At 40.5% G+C, this 12,137-nt stretch overlaps 1 protein-coding gene across 4 annotated transcripts in view; it reads right to left on the bottom strand.

The window, feature by feature from the left end:
- The window catches only part of NAV2 (neuron navigator 2), a 233,966-nt gene that overhangs the window by 46,439 nt on the left and 175,390 nt on the right, over positions 1–12,137 (bottom strand). For all 4 annotated transcript variants that reach the window (XM_075713174.1, XM_075713175.1, XM_075713176.1 and 1 more), the window contains 3 exons: positions 7,459–7,597; positions 1,934–2,225; positions 323–1,025 (listed from right to left, as the gene is read on the bottom strand). In XM_075713174.1, the coding sequence (XP_075569289.1) occupies positions 323–1,025; positions 1,934–2,225; positions 7,459–7,597 (1,134 nt within the window). The remainder of the gene's footprint in view (positions 1–322; positions 1,026–1,933; positions 2,226–7,458; positions 7,598–12,137) is intronic.

Here is a 12,137-nt window from a genome sequence, read left to right as displayed (position 1 = left end):
AACTCTTATTGCTGCGGTATCTGCGTGGATGAAGCCTTCAGGCATGATTTTTGTAACAGAGAGACTCGTATCACAATTGCCAAACTTTCTGCCAGACAGTTGGTTTTTCCAAATGTTAAATTTTTGCTGCTGTCGCGTGATGTACTGAGTATTTACAACACTGGCCAACCTGTTTATGTGAAATTAAATGTAAATACAAAGACCTTGATGTAGGAGACTACATAGTAAGTGCTCCACAACACACAGCCAGGCCTGGCTCGAAGAGTCCTGATCATTCAGCTCTGACTAACATCATTGCACAATCAACGAATTTATTGCCTACCTGCGCAAAGTGGGAGAGGCCACATCGGGGTACTTGGCTCCTTGCTGGTGAGTACTTTGAGCTCCGCTAGAAGCAGTCTGTGATGCAGGGTTCACTTTAACAGAATTACATGAGGCCACGCTTTCGTTGTCAGACGAAATCCCTTTCTCTTTATCAGTCTGATTGACTAATCCTGGCAGAGAGTTTCCAAGGATTACCTTGGCAGGCTCTCTCATTTTAGGGACAGGCAACCCGGCTGACTTGCTGCTTATGTTGGAGTCTATGCTACTTGTGCTAGATCTATTCCCAGCTCCACTTCTGCTACTGGATTTACTGGGCCGGGGTAAACTACGGTACTGAAGATTAGTTCGGGCACTAAGTGCTAAGTAGCCATCATCCTGGTTCTGTGAGCCATCAACACTAGTCTTCCGACCAGTGGTCCTACCCATGAGTCCAGATGACTTTGGGATTTTTCCCAGGGTAGCCGATCTACTGGTGATAGTTGCCCCACTGGCAGTGATTATAGTCATGCCTACGGCTGACCCGCTCTGTTTCTTAAATCCAAATGTATTAGCATTAGCAGCAGTTGTTCTAGAGTTACTTGTGGGAAGCTTTTTGGATTCATCACCACTGCTGCGTCCTGCATCTGATGGGGAACGTTTAACATGTCCAGCTTTAGGAGATAGTCTACCCTTTTCTGATACCTTGGCGTCATCAGTTTTCCCTACAAAAATAGAAAAAGAATTCTAATATTTAATGACTTGAAAACATCAAGCAAATGATGAAACTCAAAGCAGCATGAAAAGCAAAAGCGTGCTAGCCACCAGAGTGCGGTTAAAAATTATGATCTAGTCTGCACTGAACTTACATGCCACTCTAGTGAGTTATACATGCAGACTTGCCAGAGAACGTATGTGGTGTGTTTGCCCTCGAGAATACGAAAAGCAGAACAGTCTTATGTAATAGTGACAGATACGAAAAAAATGTTTCCCCCTGTAGCTACCACAGATTGATCCTTTTTATCATTAGACAGAAGTAGTGTTAGGCCATTAGTATAATTTTCCTAAAAGGCATTGTTCAAGAAAGTGTCTAACTTCAACGTTTTCATGTACAATTGCATACACGATCAAATAAGAGGAGAGGTATCAACTTATATTACTTGATTATGCAAATTCAATCAATTTTCATTCACACATCTGCAAGTGCTAAAATCACTAATACATTTATAAGAAAATCCAGAACTAAATAGTGTTTAGTACAGATTAACATGCTGGTTTAGCATGGGGGGGGTGAATCTCCTCAACCACTCATACTGTATGTTCTTAAAGTTAACCGTGACTTCAAAAGCTGAATTATTTGTTCTTCACATGGCAATACTGTGCCCAACAAATAGCTTGGCTTAAGACTAGAGTTGTCACAAAACCAACTTTCACGGTGTACTACTCCAAAATATGCATTTTCAAATGAACAGAAATAGAAATGTGGACATACAAGATGCTGCATAGGTTAAAACAATACCTAAAAATAAAGACAGGATTACCTGAAGTTCAGGTTCTGCCTCTGGAAAGTATTTAAACTGTTTTCATACCAAACACGCTTTTTGGCTTGTTTATATCTTACACCTTTTCTCACCTGTTCCAGGTGTCTTTAATGTGCCTGAGGTGGTTGAAGGTTTAGTCCTTGGTGTGGTAATGCCAACCTGAGCTGACATGCCCCGTCGCCAGGAGCCCGTCTGCGAGATAACAGCGTTCTTCCTACCAGAAGTGCTTTTATCAGATTCATCCGACACATCAGAGGGATTCCGCCTCCATTTAGATCCTGGCTCCATTTTTATGCCGCTATCGGATCCTCCGTCTGATTTCTTGACTTCATCACCGGACCATAAGGAATTCCGCTCAACCTGGGAATGCTTTTCTGCATCAGTCTAGGACAGATAAGGAATTGTAATACAACCTTCAGAGCAAGCCTTTCTTTTAAGAAGCTTCATAAATGAGAACCATCAAACTGATTAATAAACTCAGCAGTCATCTCTAAATACCAACAAACATAACATGCCTTTGATAAAGAAACGTCACAGCAAGAAATGAACCCCAGCAATTACATTTTTTTTTTTTACTATGCTAGGGGAAAAAAATACAAAAAACATAACAGTCATGCCCCTTAGAATGAAGAAAGAATAAAAAAAAAAAACCCAGAAAAAAAAGCACTTGATTTATAAAGGACATATTCCACTTTGTGGCATTTATAATCCTCCATCTCGAATTTCTGAGGAACCCTTTTACTGGAATGCCAAAAAAACGTTTCAAACCTGTGCAGCCAGCTTTTCTTTGTTCTTGCTGCTTTCCTATCTCTTGCTTGTCTGGCAATCTGATCTCCAGAGCATGAGGAGGCAGCTTTTTGAACAGATTTGAAGATGTGGAATGCTGTTCATTCTAATCTAACATATTAGAGGGACACCCAAGAACTGAAGAAAAATGAATCCCCAGCAACTTTCTAACAATACTCAAGCCTGACTTAAATATACAAAATACATCAGTTTTTAATTTATATTCAACTCTTAGAAACTGTTTTTCCTTATTCTTTGCACAGACTGATTGTGCTGCCAGTCATTTATGGAGAATTTTGCAAAGATCAACGTCAAATGTAGAATTTTCTTATTGGCAAGCCTTTGCCAAATTCTCTATTACCCTACATGTATAATATATTCCCCATACATTAGCATTTTTTATTACTAATGATTACTCTTGTAGAATGCTACTTCTCCTGTCAAATGCTGCTAATTAATTTGGGCACATTTTGTAACATCACAACCAACTATTTTGTGATCAGGCACAGATGTCCGCATTTGACCCTGATCCAGATAAAAAAATTCATAGTTGCCATGTTCTCCAACCATCAGAGTAACATGAAAGATTCTGCCAATTCAACACTTGAGCATGAAGCTCAAGTAAGGTTGGCAAATGTTGGTAAGATGTTGAGTGCCATCTCTTCCCTGCAGCCTCAGCAGAAGATGAATGTGCTCAGCACTGCGCAGTAGTCAAATGGTAATATCACTTAAAAGAAAATTATTTTAAATATCCCAAAGCATTATAAAGCCCACAACCCTTTACTCCCTTTGGATAATCAGAAAAGCACAGCACAGGAAAGGAACGGGTGCATGACCATCTACCATGCTTTCAGCAAAATCCTGTATTTTATTTTTAAGTTCCTAAAGTATGTTTCAAGTTCATGACTTTTCTTACCAGATCACACCATTAATCTTAAAGAATCTAGGGGGGCTGTGGTTTCATTTCCTCTGCTTTTTACTGTAATTACTTTTTTCTTAAAAGCCTGAAAAACTAGTCTAAGCGATCAGTGTGTGAAAGCTGACACCACACATCATAATGGTCTTTCTTCAGTCACGTGAAATAGTTAGGGCCTGGGTTATTTGTCTGTATATCGAGCCATTAGAGTAACAAGCATTTGCTGAATTATGGATTTAGATACTATTTTCTTGTTGTATTTTCCTCATGCTATGCAAATGTCGTTTCCCTGCCTCTCCATTCAAAGAGAGCAACTCGGCATACGCTTGAATGAAACACTGCTTTCTGAATTCCTTCTTTTCATATGGCTGCAAGGTTTGGGGACTGTTACCTTTCTATTTATGACCACTGGCAGGTGTGCAATAAATTCACAGTGTGACTGTTTCTATGTCCTGTGTTTCTCTAAAATCATAATTTCATGCAAACGTCTCCTACGTTTACAGATCTTGGAAGAGAGCACAGGCAAGAAGTAACAAATAATCGACCAACAAACCCACCTCAGTATCATCCTTCATGTGTTCTCATTAGTATTTTGCTTGAAGTACCTTGCCTGGAATTGCTTATTTACACTGTTAGTGTTCAAGAGCAAGATATATACCTACTTGCTAGTAAATGGCTTATTCGAGTTTTGGTTGACTATGAAATATTCCCGTACCTTTTATTTCCCCCCTTTGCATCTGTAAGAATAGTGCAGCCTCAACAGAGAGAACGGCATCGCAAGAAGTCCTCTATCTTTGCTCTCTTCCATTTCATGCCACTACTACACCCACGGCCAAAGTTCTTCCGTAGCCTTTGAAACGCTGCACATCTACTCTTGAAGCCCTCTGGCCAGAGATGTTTCTGTTTAATGGTAAGCACTGAGAACAGCACAGAAACATGACTAAGGAATCAAAACCAAAACACGGTGAAACCTGGCTTTGGGATTACAGCTGAAACTCCACCCGCCTGAAAGGCCTGCGGTGGGTGAAAGTGGAAATAATGTTTGCTGGCGGTCCTGGCAAGACATAGCGATCAAAAACGGGGAGCAAAGCCTGCCATCCACTTGAGCTGGGAGTAGCGGTAACCATCAGCATTTCTCAATTTATTCCTACAGTTTTGTAAATCTATTCATGAAGCTGTGAACAGACCAAACCCATCTTGCTCCGGTGAAATGGAGATGTTTTCTTGATCCAACAGCTTAAAGATGCTGCTGTTTTCTTTGTAAAGGAATTGTTTCCTTTCCATTTTCTGATCTTTTTAGCATTAGATGAACAAGTTTGTTACTTGATCTTTTCCTCTCTTCCAGCTTATTTCAGTTAAGTAAGTTATTTTCAAATGCTCACCAGGTCTTAATTTCTCCTTAAAATATGTGTACGACATGACTTTAAAGGCATACTATATGCAGTGCTGTGTTAAAAGGTAACTTATCTAAGTCTGTGCAATATAAGGGAAAAATATTAGGCTGCAAAAGTCATATAGCTACATTAAGTGGTTTGGTACTTGGCATAATCAGAGCACGACACGGGAACATGGTAAGGCAACTTCTAGTTCTGATCACTAGCTTGTTCAGAACCAATTTGTGAACATCTTCATAGCACTGTCACAAAAAGGGGCTACACCTATGATATCTATGAAGATGGAGTTAATAACACATTTAAGTCCTGCTTCTCAAAGATAGAGAAATATAGCTTCTGGAGTATGAGGTACTCAGCAGCTCTGAAAATCAATTTCTTAGCAGAGACTTCTTTCCTTCTGCAAGCATGTCGTCTTCCTTTGCAGAGATGATTCTGCATAAGTTACTGATTTTATCAGCAGACATTGACGTGTTAGGGCTCTCTCCCTTTGACGTTGCTGTATTAGTCTGGACTCCCAGCTGCACATGTATTAGCTTCAAGCTCCCTCTTTAATTATCTGAATTCCAACTTCTGTACCATCTCAAAAAGACGTGGCAGCATCACAGCAGCTTAAAGTTTAGTGCCTACTATTTAGGAGAACCAAAACAGTGGATACCTTGAGAAGAAAAGTCCACATCCCTATGCAGATGTCTGCTGGTCCTTTGTGGCTCACCACAAAGGGGGATGCAAACCTGGGCACAGGCCGTCATACAGTACTCCAGTAAGACAGAAAAGGCATACGTGTAACATTCGCTGTTTCGTGAGCTGTGAGGACTACTTTGGGCAGCAAAAAATCAACCCTGCAAGCTATGCATGGTTCCATTGCTCCAAGCTGTTTTCATTCCCTTGGGTTGACAAGATTAGGATATTCTGCTCAAATGAAAACAAAGTATTTCATAGATAATAATTTGCAGATAACAGTAATACCTAGAATAAATACTGTCAGCCATGAAAACTGAGGAGAGAAGCAGGTCTCAGACACACATCAAAAAAACTGCAAACACAACTTGTACGTCTTAGCTCCCAGCTTCATCTTCTAATGACTATGCTCTACCGCCTGTACAAGCTTCAGCTGCTTTTCTTCTGGTGTATGTCTCCACTCTCTTTGGATGCTGTAAGAGTTGTGGAGGAGGAAGAGGAGTTCGTCAACACAGATTTTGATCTCTCAGAGGTGTTTCCAAGAATCTGATCCATCAGCAGATTGAAGTCAAGTGAGTTTCTATTTTTTTTCCTTAGGTTAATGTTTAGTCATGTCTCCCTTTTTCTTCCTTTTTTCCCAACAGTATTACAATGTTGAGACAGTAACAATCGTCAGAAAAGTATTTCTAGTTGTCTATGTTACTCTCTCTGTTACGTACTGAAAAACACACTTCATAGATCTTAACTCCTCTCAACTTGTATGGGACTTGTATTAGCAGTTTCGAGCACACATGCAATCGCTGATACACAACCAGAGGCTAACTGGAAATCTTTAATGTAGGCTCAAATATGCGCTTCGTGGCAAGGGAACAAAGAGTAATATATGCTTGCACCACAGTCCTGTAGGCACAGTAACACTTCACAGCAACCACACATCTACATTAAAACTGATATTAAAACCAGATTTAGGGTCCAGTCATGAAAAGGACTGGAGAAATAAAAAAGAGGAAAGAAACAGAGGAGAAGGTCGTACCTACATCCCTCTCCTCTACCTGCTGCAATGCCAAGTCACTGCATCCCAGCTGCTTTGACACACAACACCCAAGTCCCTAGAGGAGGTGGGTATACAAAGACCGAAGCTGGACTTCTTAGTCCTGCACTTTTCCAAACAAAATTCTATACAACTGGGGAAAAAAACACTTTATATCACTGCAAATCTCTGTATTATGCAGTCTAATTGATGAATGAAAAACTGTTGGATAGCGTCACTTGTTTTACCCTCTTTGGATGTGTGGTGTCTGAGCACAAAATGCACACGTATGCTGCTGATGGATGTAAAATTTATCCTCCTTTGAAATGCTGCCAAAAATAGAAAGCCTGCAGTAACATGCAGCCCTGGAAGTTTAAAATAATCTATTTCATTTGCCTAGCACACTCCCATTTCCGATGGAAGTGTAAATAATCTTTAAACTTTCATGTTGACTTAATTAAATTCTATTCTTTAAGAAAAAACAAAATACCTTTTCTAGAGCTAAAAAAAAAAAAAAAAAATCACATCTACTGATGCATGTTTTCTGTACATCAGTGCCACTAGGAAGGCAGAACCCATTTGTGGCCACACCAGCGCAGCAGAGATGCCATGGATTCCATGCACAGAAGAAGTATTCGTAAATGCCACGTATGATAAGGCAGTTATACTATTGCTTGACATTGCCTTTTCAGCGATGCTCTCTGTACTGAAGGCTGCCTGTGTGTTCAAGCTCATGCAACTTAAAACAATCATACCTACTGCACAGAGAAAATAATAAATAGCATTGTTACTTGTCTAAACCAGAAATCTTACCTGCGCATCTAAGTTTTTGCGGGAGGAGGCAGGTGTGTTGGCATAGGAGCTGATAGAAGAGCTAGTGTTAATATCATCAGTGCTGAGATTATCTATGGTGTCACTGATCCCACTGCTGACAGAGCTGCTGTCATCCCAGCTGCAGAAAAAGCACAACAAAGGTAGAAAGCAAGGGTCAAAGACAAAAACATAACTCAAAAGGAAAAGTATTATTTCTACACGCCTTATCCTACTCGTGGTTGCCAAATGAAAATGGTGTGCTCATTTTCCTAACTTACCTTCATGGCACTTCAAGTCTAAATTCATACAGCTCGTTGACTATATGGTTGCCACAAAACCTAATGTGTACCATCATTAAGCCAGTGGCACCAACGATGCAACTCTTACTGACTCGATTGAAAGTTTGTTTGAGTAAACAAACTTTACAGTGACCCTCAAAATTTATGCCTGCGGTCCCAGAGCAGGGGAAGGCAGTGGTAAGCAGGCATAGCGCTGACTTGCTAAGCTGTAATGCAGAGACAGAATTTAAATGCAAGGAAAAAAGTCATCCTGAAGCAATCTTTTGTAACTAGTTGTTACACAGGCCTAGGCAACAACTTGGATCTACCATCGACAGCATCACCAGTCTCAGAAATTTTTAGTAATTGAACGTCTAGTTGTTCAGATGGCACATAACCCTCCTGAGCCATACAACACATCCTTTTCAAGGAGACTATTAACAGCTTACTATTGAGGACTACCTTCCTTCAGCATGTGATAGCTTCAACATTTTCTGCTAAATGAGAAACACATAACTGGAAGTTTAGGACACAAAGCACCAACAAAAAATGTCGATGCCTGAAGCGATTTGAGTGTTAGAACAGACAGAATCCAAATGATCTAAAAGTCAAGCCAGATGCTCCGCTCCTACAACGCCCTTAAAAATAAGCTGCTTAAGGAAGAGATTTATAAACTGGCTTACAAGTGCTTCATCTCCAAGAACAATAAAACTGGGATTGAAACACTGTCCTATAAGTAGCTCTGCGAAGATACTTCAGCCCACTGATGGATAACTACTGCTGGAAATGCATAAATACATATTTCATAGATCATTTGCGAAATCTAGTGATAAGAGCTCATCTCCCAGCAGTTCTCTAGCTAATTATCACCACAGCCTTGGATTCTGGGAGCTCCAGACTCTCTTCCCTATTGCATTTCTGTTTGCTTTACAAACTTGTTGCAAAGAGATCCCAGTGAGTTTTTTGACCATAGGGTGGAAGCCATTCACCAATTGATATACTGGATATTTAATATACACATTTAAAATTGAATTGTGTGTTACATCATTGAACTATGCAAACAAAGGCAATCTGCGTCTGCTTTCTTGAATTTTATTCATAGCTTCACCACTGACTTACTATATAGCCTTACTAGAAACCGTTTAGCAACTTTGAAATGAAAAGCATTTCATTTTTCTCACTTAGTGTTACAAAACAGCTACCCGTATGGGTTTTAATGACGCTTTAATAATTTTTAATAGCTTTTTGCTTACTTGGGAATATTTTGTTCACCCATATCTGTGAAAGGCCTTTCAGGGAATTGAGGACAGCCTAACCAGCAGCACAATTTGCTGAACCACAAGAACAGCAGTGGCCACAGGGATGTGCTCCTCTGCTTGCCTGCAGAAAAGGTTATTGCTTGCAGCTGCTCTTTGCTACTGCTTTGTTCCCAATTATGGTTCTCATCAATCTGCCAGCAGAGCCAGTTCTCCCCGTATCACTGCAGACAAGGCCAGCTGGGAAGCTCAGATCAACAGTTTCAGCAAGCAGGACTGATTTTGCCTTCAGGACATGTGGGAGTGCTCAGCCACACTGCTTTGCCGGCAGAGGACAGGGATGGTGAGGGACAGGGATGGACAGGGACAGACACCGGGACCAACCGCTAATCCCTGCTGCAGGCTCCGTTTCATAGAGCCCTGAGGTGGCCCTCCATCTGGTGTCCTCCAGCTTACAAAAACACACGCCTGCCAGTTCTGATTGACTTCCAGGGGTGTCCCAGTTACAGGCAAGGCCCTGGCTTTGCAGAAAGATTTTCCAAATGCTATTTGATCAATCCACAGACATTCCAGCTCTCCTGTTGGAAAGAAACACTGTAGTCTACAGTGCTGATGATGCTACAATTTTCTAGATTTGCCTTCACCTGGATATTTTTAGGAATCTGCCGTAATACAAAATAGAAGTACATGTTAAAATAAAACCCCCCACACAACAGGAGACCCACTGAGTCTGAGAAAGCCAGCCAGCCAGATTTGACACAACAGCTTTATTTGCTATTTTCCAAAATCTTCCTCGGCATAACTGAATGGAAGATGTGTTGACCATACAAAGAAACCCATGCAATATAAAGGGGGGCGGGGGGGGGGGAGGGAAATCATATTTCCACCCCCAGTGCCTAGTAGGGAAAAACTGAAAACTTGGAAAAGAATTGAAAGACTTCTTTGAAGCATCTTTTTTTTTACAGTAGGCCATTAAATATTATAATGCAAAACACTGAAAGTTATATTACTTTTAAATTTCAAGTTTTAAAAGCAGGCCCTATAACTGACATTTACTTCTATTTCAAAACCTGTAACATGAAAATTACTATTCCTAGATTTCGTAAGTCTATAAATAAGGTTACAAAACAGTTATTAAAATAACTGCATAAAAGAATATGCTCCTCATTTTCCAAAGTTTTGTGTAGCAACTAACATCACCTTTTCTATTTCTGAACCTATAATAAAATCTTAATAATAATATCAGCAATGCCAAGTTTTGCATGCTTAACAGTTTAATTTCCTTCTTACGGAGATATTGTAATGCCCTCCCACCCCAAAAAATACAATAATGTACTTGTGCGACTCATAGTTCCATCTTGACCATACAGAAACGTTACACTCCCACCCATTCACCCTTCTTAAACTATCACAGGCCCCAGTTCATCAGCATCTAAAGAATGCGTCTAGTGTTAATCATAAGTACTTTTACTGGCATCAACCAGTCCTGTTGACTTCAGTTGGGCAATCTAAGGCATTATGGAAATATTTGAGTGCCCTTCTGAACTGGGACGTGTGCCTGAGGACAAAGGTAGAAACATGCACCTGAATACATTGATGGTTGTGGCTTCCCCTTAAGTACATCCTGGGCTTTAAGTCTTTTATGTTCTGATGGAAACTATGAACAACTCAAACTCTGTATTTTCAAGTTTACTAATCTGTCACAAAATGGAAACAGATTAGCTATTCTGAGGTCCAAGGATAGATGTCTTGCATTTTGGCTGCCAGAAGCTAAGCAACACAGCTATTGTAGGCATGCTGATGGACACCCAGCGACGACGCTGATGCACAAAGCTGTTCTGACAAGGTAGGGTGCCGTGTCAGCTAAACCCAGACATCTCAGGTTTAGCTTTATTTAAAAAAATCACTTCAGTAGGGGCGTGGGAGGGGTCAGTCTCTAGCTAAAAGAACAGTAGGATGTAAGAGAACATGAAAACACAACAATGTTAAGAAATTCAAAATAATTTTTAAAACCTGCATAAACAATTACTGATGCTGTCCTTTGGACTAGTGCTAGAGATGGTGTTAATGCAAGTGAGGTGCGTGTAGAATTCCCCGAACTCTGTAAATTAGATGGCAATGCAAGCAACTTTATGAGCATACAACATAGGATGCTAAAAAGTAATGCAATTAAAGCACATATACTGTTTAACCTGCTGTCAATAATCCATTACGCTAAAAGCTCTTCCCCCCAAGAAGCCCATCACACTGTATTTGGTGTAATATGCAACAGTATAGGACACACCGCTCCATGTCTGTATCTGCGTGTAGGTGAAGACTGCAGCTTCTCGAGAGGACAGTATCTGTTAACAAATTGAGGTATCTCTATTTTGCATTGTTCTTGAAACAACCTCAAGCCCTCCACATAGATTAGTTCACTTTTACCTTGATCCAGTGCCTTGATGGTTAAAGTCAAAAGCAAGGAAGCAGCATGGGGAATCTAACAGCCCTAATTACGGTGTTCTTGGCTCCCAGAGCCAAGATAACATCTTTGCAATTTAGCTGGTGCAATTAATAATTTCTGATGTCAGCAAAAGTCTACTCAACCATAACCTAAAGCTGAAATGTTTGGGCTTTCCTTTCTTTATTTGATCAATCACCCGAAACTTTACTTTGATTATGGAAAATTACAAAAAAATCTTAAAAGTGTGTTATATATGAAAATTATACCACCACCCACTTAAAAACCATCACTGCCATCACTTAAAAACTCCCACAAAGCTGCCTCCTGCTCTCTATGAAACCAAGCACCCTCCTCTCCCTCCCCATCTCAGCCTGCTCGCCCTAATGAGACTAACAACGTTGCTACTATAGATCGCCCGCATACAGCACCAGGTCAACTACTCAAAGCTGCTTTTTGAAACAGGTTTGCAAAGCAGTTGGGCTCAGACTTGTATTTTTCCAGAGTCTATCAGCACTTTTCCATCTTGCATAATCATCATCCACAGAATTGGCTCTTCTTTGTCAACTTGGACGGCACGGCACATGAAACCAGCCTGCAATCCTCAGGACAGCACCCCCTCACTGCAGAAATCTTCCCCCTCTGCGAGTCCAAAGCAAAGGAGTCATTAAAATCCTACTAAATAAAGGTATTGTTCAAGGCTGA

This window comes from Pelecanus crispus, chromosome 6 (assembly GCF_030463565.1).
Source record: "Pelecanus crispus isolate bPelCri1 chromosome 6, bPelCri1.pri, whole genome shotgun sequence".
Lineage (NCBI taxonomy): Eukaryota > Metazoa > Chordata > Aves > Pelecaniformes > Pelecanidae > Pelecanus > Pelecanus crispus.
This window is presented reverse-complemented; position numbering and strand designations above follow the sequence as displayed.